General features: G+C 36.1%; 1 protein-coding gene and 1 pseudogene across 1 annotated transcript; both read right to left on the bottom strand.

The window, feature by feature from the left end:
- Positions 1-4040: 4040 nt before the first annotated feature.
- LOC106001428 lies at positions 4041-10581 on the bottom strand (annotated as a pseudogene).
- Positions 10582-11223: 642 nt separating this feature from the next.
- On the bottom strand, positions 11224-13100 carry LOC106001427 (olfactory receptor 5D13-like). The gene is made up of 2 exons (XM_013036520.1): positions 13051-13100; positions 11224-12166 (listed from the first exon to the last, which is right to left on the bottom strand). Exons 1-2 carry the CDS (start codon positions 13098-13100, stop codon positions 11224-11226), a joined length of 993 nt encoding a protein of 330 aa, XP_012891974.1.
- Positions 13101-13551: the final 451 nt, after the last annotated feature.

The following is a 13551-nucleotide window of genomic DNA, read 5'->3' as shown; positions in this document are numbered from 1 at the left end:
CTGTAAGTTAAAATAATCCATTACTATTTTATCACACTATTTAAGCTATATATGTAAACAATATTATAAAAATAAAATTCTATTTATATCTAAGCCATTAACCTACTTTTTAAACTTTCACTTTATATGAAGAATTGGATGTTCTTTTTTAACTTGATACTAGATTCACCCCCAGCTAAACCCAGTTCATTATGGGTTTCTACGCATATCTGTCACAGAGATTGGGAACACTTCTCCTGTCTTTTCAGGTCCATCTCCTAAACAGATATTAACACCTCTGTGAGGATTGCTGAGGATAGGACAGTAGATTGACCTTTAGTGACAAAATATTCACAATTACCATGGGTTTAGAAAATTGAACTGTGCAAATATTTAGAACTTTTTGGGAACTTTGAGGAAAAATGGACACAACCAAACGTGAATTATCCAGCTTGAATTGCTATACACTACTGTTATTGAAGAAACCACATAAAATTGATATGACTACATTATTTTCTTGAGAATGAAAATGAATCTAAGAGTATATAGGTAAAATATTCAAAGAAAATATAATTGGTTGACACATAGCTTCACTGGCACAAATGGCCAATCTATTGTCATGATAATAAGCTTACAGAGTACAACATACACTTGTGAAATGACATAAGAAAGATTTTTGACACAGAAATTAAAAAAAAACATTAGACAGCTGGATGCCAGTGGCTCCCTCCTCTAATGCTAGCTACTCAGGGGGCTGAGAACTAAGAAGTGCACTTTGGGGTAAGCTTGGGCAGACAAAATACTCAAGATACTTACCTCAGATTATCTAGCAAAGAGCTAGAGGTAGAAGCTTAGTTCAAGTTGTACAGGACCAGGCATAATCAACAAAGCCATGACTAGTATGGTAATCTTGTAATGTGTATATTTGAAACATCTACAAGGAATTATGTTGTTTTTCATCTTTAGGAAGTAAAACCTGACAAGCATAATGGCTCAGATGCCTTAATCCCAGCTAGGAGCCAGATTGTGAAAGAATCACAGTTTCAGTTCAGCCCAGTCAAAGAAGATAGTAAGATCCATTTGAACAAGTTGGACATAGAGAAAGGCCAGAGGTAGGGAAATGACACACTCAGACCAAGTGCAGGAAAAATGTGGAGACCTTATCACAAAAAGGCTGGATGTGTGCCTTCAGTTGTAAACTCCCTGTCTCACAAGTGCAAGGCCCTGAACTACCATCTGTGTTGTTATATGGGCTAACCACAAACAAAGAACATGAGAAATGTCTGAAGAGAGAAATATGTGTAGTCAGATTAAAACAATACTCACATGTATAAACATCATCAGGTATCCCATGAATCTCTACTGTGTTTTGAGTTTTAATGGAACTGATTAAGTAAACTGAATTAAAAGAAAGAAAACTTAGGTTTCACATTTTAAAAAAATCTAGGTAACGCCATTGTTACTCTTGCTTTTTATCATGAATGGTAAGAAGATTTATTGTTTCTACAACTATAAATTGTAATTTAATGTAAAACTTTATTTAGAGTTAATATTCCAACTTGGGTAAAATCAAGTATATTTAATAGATTGGATTAAATCTCAAACCTATGACATTTACTTAGCTATCTTAATAAGCAGAGCAGGTAAATATTTACATGTATCTTATATATAAAAGTCTGATTACAGCTGAAAAATGAACTGCTATTATAGAAAACTACACTAAATCAGAGACAGTTATGGAGGGTTTGTTATATACATTAAAGTTGTTTCTCACTGCCAAAGAAATCAGGAAGGTGTTCAAAGAAGTAAATGTTCTACCGAATGTGTCCCATTACTCCTGACTTACAAATGCACACTTTGGTGAGAGGTAGGCAGCTTTCTTACCAGTTTATTTTGGACCTGGTCTTATAACTTATTCTAAGTTAAAAAATCATAGCACATTGTTAAACAAACAGAACCTTTTGCCATGATTTTATCCTTAGAATATTCCATTGTGACTTTGCTCCAAGGAAAAACTGGTACCCAAATATTCCAGGAAAACTGACAAGTATTAGGCCTGGAAACTGAATGTTCTTTGACACAACTGACCCAGTCATACAGACAGTCCTATGCATGGATCTCAGCATATGTACTTGAAGTTCATTGATATGTGGATTCAAATTATATACCACCTGAGATTAAGGTTGCTTATTTATTGTCCTTAAATTACAAATTAGTAAATTACAGCAATATCAATGTCATGATTTTTACACTGTGTAGTCATAGGGACATGATGTAAAAATAATTGATCTCCTTCCACAGTATTACTACAAATATAAATAAATATTCAAGGATAAATTAGTGCCAGGAACCAGTGACTTGTGCTGTAATCTACTCAGGAGGCTGAGATCTGAGGATCACAGTTCATGGCCAGCCCAGGCAGGAGTGTCCCTGTGACTCTTATTTCCATTTAACAACCAGAAAACTGGAAGTGGTGTTGTGGCTCAAGTGGTAGTAGAGTACTTGACTTAAGCTGGAGAGCTCTGGAACAGTGCCAGAGCCCAGAGTTCAAGCCCCACGACTGACAAAAAAAAAGAATAAATAGTGACACAATCACATTATTAAAAATGACAATAAACTAGAGGTATAAACTCATGAAACACACTGATTCTTTTAAAGGTGCATAAAGAAAACTGGGACTTGTAATACAAATATAATTTTATTAACTTTAAATAATCATACAAGGAATTTCAATTCAACATGTCCATATATCAGCACAATGCATCTTGATCACAATTCAACCTGTCAATTAGTACAAAGGATCTTGTTCAGTATCTCATCCCTTCTAACATTTTCTCAGCCTGTCCCTCTCCCACTCCACCTATAGCCAAAGATACCTGGTTCCATAATCACATGATTACATTGAGTAAAATGAATGTATTTGCTTATTAGTCCTCTCTCCATTTGGCTATTTCACTCTCCAAAAATCAATGTACTTGATAGAAGGCTAGGTCTCACACCTGTAATCTAGCTACTCAGGAGGCTAAGATCTACGAATAATGCTTGGAAGATGGGCCAGGTATTAACGTAAGTGAAAATTTTATCTCCAGTTGATTACCAAAAATCTGGAACTAGAGCTATGGCTAAAGTGAGAGAATACTAACTTGAGTGAAAAGGCTTAGGGATAGCATGGAGACCCTAAATTCAAGGCCCAGGACTGTTGCCAAAACAAAAAGTTTTTAAAAAAGAAAACAACCAAACCAAATTAAAGAAACTGTTCCCTTAAAAAACCATGTTTCAAATTCCTCATATTCTTTGTTGAACTATCAGTTCCTTTTTCAGTGGAGTTACACAATAGGAATTTATCCTTGATAATATCATGATTTACTCTTTTTATTGTTTATATATAAATATGTCCCTCAACATATAAGTGTGTATGTTTACATTTTAGATGTAATTTTCATATATGAGAGAAAATATTTGCACTCTGTCTCTTTGGGCCATAATTAATTTAGTTAACAAAATTTTATCCTGATCTAACAATATCAATGCCAATTATATTTTATTCTTACTGATGGATGAATTAAATTTATAGATACCTTCATATTAATAGATATGATTACATATGTAAACACTTCCACATTTTTTCTGTGATATTTTCTTCCCCCCAAAACTTAACTATGCTGGATTAGAGTCATTTAAAGAAGATTTATATATTTTATAATATCTTTATATGACATGAGTACATATTTTCAAAGAATAGAATGAACTATAAATAGGTTTGACAAGAGGAATATTTAAATAGATCTTAATCTAGAAATTACAAATTATGAATTTTATTGCCAGAATAAAAATCTTCAAATCCTCTTTAAAATCCAAAACTTATACAGATTTTACTAAAATTAATGTAAAAATTACTGAATCTCAAACTTAGTTTAAATGGCCTAAGATTGTGCTTGTAATAACATTTATAAATTAGAAGCTGGATTTTTTAAATACTACAAGGAATATACATAAGTATGCAAAGTGAAGAAACAGAATACAATTTTATATTCATTTGTAATTAAATCAGAGAATCAGAGTCAACTTTTATGACAGGATAGTTGGGAAGTGATTAGCCTCCTGGCTGCCTGCTTCACATCTTTGTTCCTGAGACTGTAAATCAGTGGATTCAACATAGGGACAACCACAGAGTAAAAGATAGAGGCAATCTTCACCAACAACCATGAGCTTTTGGTGGTAGGAACACAGTAGAGGAAAAGGATGGGGCCATGGAAAATGGTAATGGCCATGAGGTGGGAAGCACATGTGGAGAATGCTTTGTAGCGCCCCGCAGTGGAGGGCATTCTCATCACAGTGACAAAAATAAACACATAGGAAGTGAAAACAATCCCAGGCTGCTTATTTGATTGAATGTAGTAATGATTACAAGAGACAATTGACTCACATAAGGGTCAGAGCAGGACACAGCAACAATGGCAGAATGCTCACACACAAAGTTGTTTATAACCTTTGTCCCACAGAAATTCAAAGTTATCAAATAGTATATGAATACAAAAGAACACACCATACTCCAATATACACAGTGTCTGGGACATACCAGCTCTATAGAGGAGAGGGTTACAAACAGCCACAAATCAGTCATAGGCCATGGCTGCCAACAAGAAGGCCTCATTTACTACACAGATACATACAAAGAAGAATTGGCTGACATCCTGCAAAGGAGATGCTTCTGTCCTCCACAAGCAGGTTCTCCAGGAGCTTGGGGGTGACAACAGAAGAATAGCAGAAATCCACAAAGGACAGGTGACTGAGGGAAAAATACATGGGGATGTGGAGCTTGGGATTGAGTCTGATGATGGCGATCATGCCCAGGTTGCCCAACACAGTGATGGTGTAGCTGGGAGGAAAACCAGGAAGAGTGGTATTTGGAGGTTCAGATATTCTCAGAAGCCCTGGAGGATGAAGCTCACCCCAGCACTCTGGTTCTGTTTGATCCTATGGACAAAATGGAACATTTGATATAGTGAGATCAAAATTAGTGTCATTCACAGAGAAAGGAAAGGATGAAATGAGAGAGTCTGGGAATCTGGGATAAAGTTTGGGGAACGGACCAGTTCCTTGTGGTTACATAAGGCAATAGTTGACATTGACTTTGATACCTTCTACAAAATGAATGAAAACGTTTGTTTCAGTTACTGAAAGCAAAACTAAACTTTGCAAAACAGAAGAATGGAAAATACTACACTGTACTCTACAGAATAGTTTACTCTATCTGGAGCTATAAACCTAACTCTCTACCTGAGATTGGATGTAATCAAGAAGACAAAACTATTGTTAAGTCACAGTTGTGTATTGTAAAATCAGTTAATGTTAATCATAATGTTTATTGTAGAACCTGGTACTCTTTTTCTTGTAGAATAGCTACAGCTTTGAAGACTAGATAATTTTATTTCCTACTCAATGGCTTTTAGAATCTTTCCTTATGGCCTGACTATAGTAAGCAAAGAATTACCAAGCCCTGCAGGTAATTGTATATCCACAGGCCATCCTGACAACATTTACCTCTCCTTGGCAATATAAGAATGATGTACAGTAATCTTAGGTGTCTGATGTTAGAGTACAACTCTGGTTGCTGCAGGCTTTCTCCAAGCTATTACCATGAAAATATTTCAGTAGAATATGACTTAGTAGATAGATTCTAGATGACCCGGAAAGTACTTTCATTCAGATTTCAAAGGTAGCCCTTCCTCTGTTGGCTCAGGAGAAATATTTTGATTGGTGAAAAACAGTCCTTCATTTGCATGGGAGAAAATTGTGATTGGAACACACACACTCCTTCTTGAACTTGATTGACTGTGTCATATTGGATGTGAATGCTGTTTTTAATCTATATGAAGCATTAACTTATTTTACCTAAATACAGACATCCTGGACACATTCCATAGCTGGCTACATAAGTAGCCAAATCAGCTCATTTTGCAAGCAAGCTTGGACAAACCTTTCATAGATGACTGCTGTTGTGACAGTACTAAATCAGCAAAACTTATTCTTGAGTGGCCTTTCCATTCGTGCTTTTGACCTGTATCATAAATAGGATAGGCTGAGTATGTAAACACACAAAATATAATGGCAGTAGTAATGAGAAGGCAGTTGAAGAACTACTAAGAAGGGACAGGAATGAAACCATGGGAGCATCAGTGATTGGGATGATGAAGGATGATAATAACTGAAGATTAGAAACTGCAGGCTTGGATTACTAGAGGATTTACAGAGAGCTTCCATCTATTAATGGTCTTGGAAATTTGACACCCTCAGAATAAAAGCTATGATATTTGTCACTGTAGGATTGGAAATGCCGGAACATGAGACCTATCTGAAAGCAATGGCACTACAAGGTCTTTTCCTTTGCTGTTGGATGCTTATTGCAGGATTCACTGCCACTGAGAGCTGAAGAATGAAAGCAGCCAAGTTCTGGATCATTGGTGTCTAGAGCCCACAGGGGACCCTGTAATAGAAGTGAATAAAATCAGAAGATGAATAATAATCCTTTAGTACTCATACCTTAGATTTATGAGATTCTGGGCTTAGCCACAATGCCTTTGTCACTCAGAAGATTGGCATGGCAAATTCTGAGACCTTCTGCTCATTTGTTAATTATATCTATCTAGGGAGAGTCATATGATTCTAAATCTCTGATTGGTAACAGTAAGACTCCTTACAACTATGGAAATCTGTAGCTGTTTCCTTCTACAACGATTTACAAAGAAGTATTCACTGAGAATAGATACCTAAATTACCTATTTTCTTCACAGACATAATGATACTCTTTATTTAGACCTGCCAAAAATGATATAATGTTAACTTGATGAATTTTTAACTGGTTCTATTTATTTGCTCTTCAGGGTCTTTGAAATTCCTAGTAAGTTAATGGTGAACAGATTCTGGAGATGTTGTATTGGGAATACACTGATCATCTTCATCATGCTTAAATTATTTTGAAATTTTTAAAGGGTCATTCAATTTTATTGATTTTGTTTATTTGCTGATCCTTTTAGGTGGGGTTTAAACTCAGGACAATGCTCTTGGTAGGAAGAGTGTCTGCAGCTTGATCCCCACCAAAAACATTTTTTGTTACTTCGGTTTGTACTGTTCATTTTGTTATTTTTTTTCAAATGGTTTCTTTTGACTTGAGCTAGTCTGGACCACGATTCTCCTATTTCTCTTTTCTGTGGAACTAGAAAGATAGACACATGCTATTACAGTCAACTATTTAATGATCAAAATGGAATCTCCGGATATTTTTTTTGATCAACCTGATCTCAAACTATGACCTTCATGATATATCACCCTTAGCGTTATGACTACTGTAGACATGAGTCACAGAACACACAGGAAAATTATATTACTCATTAAAATATGATTACAACTAACGCTATGCAGTGATAAAACAAGTAAAGTAATAATGAATAATAAAGTAAGTATGAGAGAACATCTTTACATTTTACAATACGCATAGTTTCAGAAGATGTATAACTGAAAGATTATCACAATTCTAAAAATATTACAATACATCATATATTCAATTATAGTTTAGGATGTGTTCTGCTATCCTTAATGCTTTGCGAACGTAAATGTAAAAAAGAACCTTCTCAGGCAGCCATAACACATTCATATGCTCCAAGTCATTACATTAGTATTAAAATAAGGATACCTTCTGAGAGTATTCTTGAACTTATTGGAATACACATATTAGTATATACTTAAAGGATAGAACACAAAGCCCTTTACTAATAAATATGCAGGATTACAATTATTGAAAGATGGGCTGGGAAAGTGGTTCAGTGGTAGAACACTTGCCTTGCATGCATGAGGCCCTGGGTTCGGTTCCAAATAAGCAAAATGAAAAAAGCCAGAAGTGGCACTGTGGTTCAAGTGGTAGAGCACTAGCCTTGAGCTGAAGAGCTCAGGGACAGTGCCCAGGCCCAGAGTTCAGGTCCCACGACCGGACCCAAAAAGAAATAAAAAATACTAATTATTTAAAGATGAGTAGGTTCTGTGGTTATAAAAGTGCCTAGAAATAATTGGCATTCTTACACATAAAGAAAATACCAATTAAAATACCTGACTCTTATGCATCGAACTAACCATAGTAACAAAGCTGAGGAAGAGCCAGGGATAATATAACCTTTGAAACTCTGGGGTTGGGAACCAAACATCACAGAAGGGAAAGCAGCGTGTCAGATTCCTAGATACATTCCTACATCTGTAAATTATTCAAAGCTGAGTTTGATTGGTGTAAGCTTCTAGTAATTGGAAGAACTGTATGAGGATGGAAAGTTCTTGGACAGTCTGGGTAACAGGAAGACTACAGTAAAAGAAACCCCCAAAATTTACTCAGTATTCCAGGTACCATTGTGAAAATTATTTTTATAATATTTTCATGTGATAGATCTAATTTTAAAAATTTCATCATGTTAACTAGTGGAAATATGAAATCTCTTTTCAGTCTGATTTGAGACAACTGTCTTAAGCTACACAGTGAGTGTCATTGCAGTAACAAAGTCTTCTCTAGTGAGCATGAATTTCTCTACATAGAGCCTATATTCATATTGCAAAATTGGCTCTCAAATACTTACTTCATGATGAGGATGCTTTAGTCTACCAAATTTTATGATAAACATTCCTCATTGTCTCTTTTTGTAGAGTCAAACAAAGTTTTAAACCACAATTATAAAATCTTCATTCTATCATTTACTAACATAATTGTTCCTTTAGTCTACTCAGAGATTATAGAAATTTAAAGATGATCATTATTATTTCCCTATCAGCTACAAACTGTCACTTTATTTATGATACATGGTAAATATAAAATAAAAAATTAGAATGGATTCAGGATTTAACACCGCAAGTTCCTTGGTAAAACTAACTGTATTTGAATGCTGTTGGGAAATACACATCTCCTTGATCCTGTTAAAGATCACTAGGTCAAAATATTTTGTCTGTTCGAATAAAAATAACAGAAACACAGATTCCACTCACCGAAATACAGGGGCAGCTGACTGAGGCATCTACTGAAGATTAGTAAGATTGGTAAGATTAGTAACCTCCAAAACTGTCCCTGTTTATTGTGAAAGTAAAAGTAAAATCTCTAAACCAGTGGAAGCAACAGTAGACTCAGGTGACTATTTCATATGATATACATTTTCAGCCTAATGATGCAATTCAAACAAACTAGTCAAATGATTAAAAATGATTTAAAAAAATGAAAAGGAAAGGAAATACTGGTATGAACCTTTGTCATAAATATAAATTATCATAACCTCTGGGGATGTGAAAACCAGGGAATATCACTGAAAATTGTCAAAGGCAACAGTTTTGTGCAATTAGATATACCAGAGTCCCAGGGGACAACTTAGTTTTGCAGAACTTCCCCAAAGCCCTGGAGCATTTGGGTGATCAACTCCACTCATTAACCAAAATTATGAGATGTAGTTGTCCAAAAGGAAAAGTAAGCTATTAAAATAGTCTCCATTGAGCCAGGTGCCTGTGGCTCAAGCCTGTAACCCTAGGTACTTAGGACTCTGAGATCTGAGGATTGAGGTTCAAAACACACCCAGGCAGTGAAGCCATGAGACTCTTTTATCCAATTAAGTATCATTAAAAGAGAAATGGTAGGGCTGGGACGGTGGCTCAGTGGTAGAGCGTTTGCCTTGCATGCATGAGGCCCGGGGGGGGGGGGGCGGGGTTCGACTCCTCAGTACCACATAAGCAGGGGAAAAAAAGCCGGAAGTGGCACCATAGCTCAAGTGTTAGAGTGCTAGCCTTGAGCTGAAGAGCTGAGGGACAGTGCCAAGGCCCAGAGTTCAGTCCCCACAACCAGACCCCCCTGCCACAAAAAGACAGACAGAAATAGTAACATAGCTCAAATTGTTAGAGTGCAAACGCAGAGCAGGAAAGCTCAGGGACAGCCTGAGTTCAGGCTCAACATCTGAAAAACTATGTAATTATCTATCTATCTATCCATCTATCTATCTATCTATCTATATTATATGATGTAGAATATATACACATTTGTTTTATACACAAGATATGTATGATATATGTATGATAAACACATATATTGTACACATATGATACATATTAAGTATGTTATAAGATGTTATAATATAATAAATATTTTACATATAAATATATAATTCATATAAGATATTTGTAACCTGCTGAGTGCTAGAGTTCAGGGGTTGATATCACTATTAATTGTATTCATATTGAAAATTTTTGCCTATATTGCCACAATATATATAACTGCAATTTTTAAAAATGCAATACTAAATTTTGCATAGTATATATAAAAATATTCTGAAACTATATTACCATATTTATTTATATCTTAGAGAATAACCTATATTTTAGATTTTGACATTATATTGAGAATTGGATTTTCTAACAGAACCCTAGCTCCAACCCTAGTATACCCATTTCAGTATGGGTTTCTACCCAGATCAGGAAAATTTCTCTTTTTCCAGGTCCATATGTTCCCCAGATATTAGCAGTTGTGTGTGACGGGCTGAGGATGGCCACTATCTTGATGTTTAGTGCCAAAATATTCACTTTTGCCATAGGTTAAGAGAACTAAATAGTGAATCTCTTTTGAATAATTGGAAGACTGCAGAGAAAAAATTAAAAAAATAGCAAACATGAATTTCCCAGCCTGAATTGCTATATTCTACTGTCATTGAGGAAACTATATGAAATAAAATTGATTTGCTGTATTATTTTCTTGAGAATAAAAATGAACCTAAAATTATATAAATAAAATATTCAAAGAAAATATAAATGATTGACACATAGCTACATTGGCACAAATGGCAAAACTAAAATCATGAATACATACTTGCAAAGTATACAACATATATTTGTGCATACAAAAGACTTCAAACAAAGCCAAAAAAAAGAAAAACCTATACAACTGGGTATCCTGCGGTAGATTACCCAGCTATGTGCAATTAAATGCAATCATATTGAGAAGTTGAGCTCAAGCTCTTATATTAAAAAAGGAAGAAAAGTATATTAACATAAAACTTCATGTGAAATTAGATGAATCAAAAACTTAGTTTAAATGCCCTGAGATTACACTTGTAAAAATATTTACAAAATAGAGGCCATATTTTTTTAATACTAGAAGGAAGTTACATAACTAGGCAAAGTGAAGGAATAGAATACAATTGTATATTCATTTGTGATTCAATCAGAGCATCAGACTCAACTTTGATGACATATTGATTGGGAAGTGATTAGCCTCCTGGCTGCCTGCTTCACATCTTTGTTCCTGAGACTGTAAATCAGTGGATTCAGCATAGGGACTACCACGGTGTAGAAGATAGAGGCAATCTTCACCAACAACCATGAGCTTTTGGTGGTAGGAACACAGTAGAGGAAAAGGATGGGGCCATGGAAAATAGCAATGGCGGTGAGGTGGGAAGCACAGGTGGAGAATGCTTTGTAGCGCCCAGCAGTGGAGGGCATTCTCATGACAGTGACAAAAATGAATACATAGGAGGTAAAAATAATCACTAGACTGAGTATTTCATTGATTATAGCAAAGATCACAATAGACAATTGACTTACAGAAGGGTCCGAGCAGGACACAGCAACAATGGCAGAATGCTCACAGAGAAAGTTGTTTATAACCTTTGTCCCACAGAAATTCAAAGTTAACAAAAAGTATACGAATACAAAAGACCACCAAATACCCCAAAAGTAGGAGGCAGCCACCAACAAGGAACAAATCTTTGGGGACATGACCACTGTATAGAGGAGAGGGTTACAAACAGCCACAAATCGGTCATAAGCCATGGCTGCCAGCATGATGGTTTCCGTTATTGCACAGACACATGCTAAAAAGAACTGGCTGATACAGCCTGCAAAGGAGATGCTTCTGTCCTCCACAAGCAGGTTCTCCAGGAGCTTGGGGGTGATCACAGAAGAGTAGCAGAAATCCACCAAGGACAAGTGACTGAGGAAAAAGTACATGGGGGTGTGGAGCTTGGGATTGAGTCTGATGATGGTTATCATGCCCAGGTTGCCCAGCACAGTGATGGTGTAGATGGTGAGGAAAACCAGGAAGAGTGGCACTTGGAGGTCTGGATATTCCGAGAAGCCCAGGAGGATGAAGCTCACCCCAGCAGTCTGATTCTGTGTGATCCTATGGACAAAATTCAACACTCGATATAGTGAGATCAAAACTAGTGTTATTCATAGAGAAGGTAGAGGTAGAAGTGAGATACTGGAGTCAGGTATCGAGTGTTGGTGAATAAACCAGATCCCTGTGGCTCCATTAGTCAGCTGTAGAAATTGATTTTGGTATCTTTTACAAACTGAATGGCAAGGACTTGTTTCAGTTACTGAAACAAAACTAAACCTTGTAAAACAGAAGAACAGCATATGCTACACTCAATTTTATAGAATATATTATAATCTCTCCTGAATTAAACTTATCTCTTTCCCTGTTGAATGAGATAAAACTATTGGTAAAGCATTGTTACGTACTGTTAAATCCTGGTTAACCTTTATGTGATGCTTATGAAAAGAACCTCTTACTGTTATTCTTGTAAATTAGGAACAGTTTTGAGAACAAGTTGTTTTTTTTTAACTACTTGATGTCTTTTAGAACTTTTTCTGGAGGCCTGACTACATGAAGCAAAAACTATCTATCCCAGCAGTCAATTTTCTACCATTGGCCAGTCTAGCCACATTTATCAGCCCATGAGAACATAAGGAAGCTAATCAGTAATCATAGGTGTCTGCTGTCAGAGCACAGCTCTGGCTCCTACAGGCTTTGTGCAGGCAATTATTCTTAACAAATAAACTGCAGTAGATCTTCACCTAGTGGATAGATCCAGATGACCCTGGAAGTGCAGGGGTAGCACTTCCCCTGGTGGCCAAGTTGAAATCCTATGATTGGTGGAAGAACAGTGCTTCAACTGCTTGAGAAAAAATGGTGACTTGAACAAATATGGAACTTCGAGCACTTGAGGGACTATGTGATGAGGAATACCAATACTATCCTTCATCTATATAAGGCATTACCTTATTTTAACTGAATGCAGACACCCTGCCCACATTCCATTGATGGCCATGTAAGTAGCCAGTTAAGCTTATTCTGAGAGCAACTTTGGACAAACCTATCATTGCTATGGTCGCAATATTAGGTTCACTCAAAGAGTATTTCTGAATGTTCTTTTTTCTCCTGCTTTACATCTTTATAAGTATTAGAGTAGGATGATTATGTAAACACATAGAAATGATGGAAGAAAAGGCAGAAAGACTAGAGCAGCCCTGGAAACAAGTCTAGCAGTAATGAGAAGGCAGTTAGAGAGCTCAGGAGAAGGGTCATTCTTGAAATCATGGGGGCAGCAATGATGGAGACAATGAAGGCTGTGGATAGCTGAAGACAAGAAATTATAGGCTCTGGTTACTGGAAAATTTACAAAGAGCATCCAGGTGTTAATGGTCTTGGAAATCAGACACCTTCATCCTAAGAGCTCTGATATTTGTCCCTGTAGGATTGGAAATGCCAGCACTTGAGGC

This window comes from Dipodomys ordii, unplaced genomic scaffold, assembly GCF_000151885.1.
Source record: "Dipodomys ordii isolate 6190 unplaced genomic scaffold, Dord_2.0 Scaffold298, whole genome shotgun sequence".
NCBI classification, from domain to species: domain Eukaryota; kingdom Metazoa; phylum Chordata; class Mammalia; order Rodentia; family Heteromyidae; genus Dipodomys; species Dipodomys ordii.
Note: the sequence above shows the minus strand (reverse complement) of the source record. Positions and strands in the feature narration are given on the sequence as shown.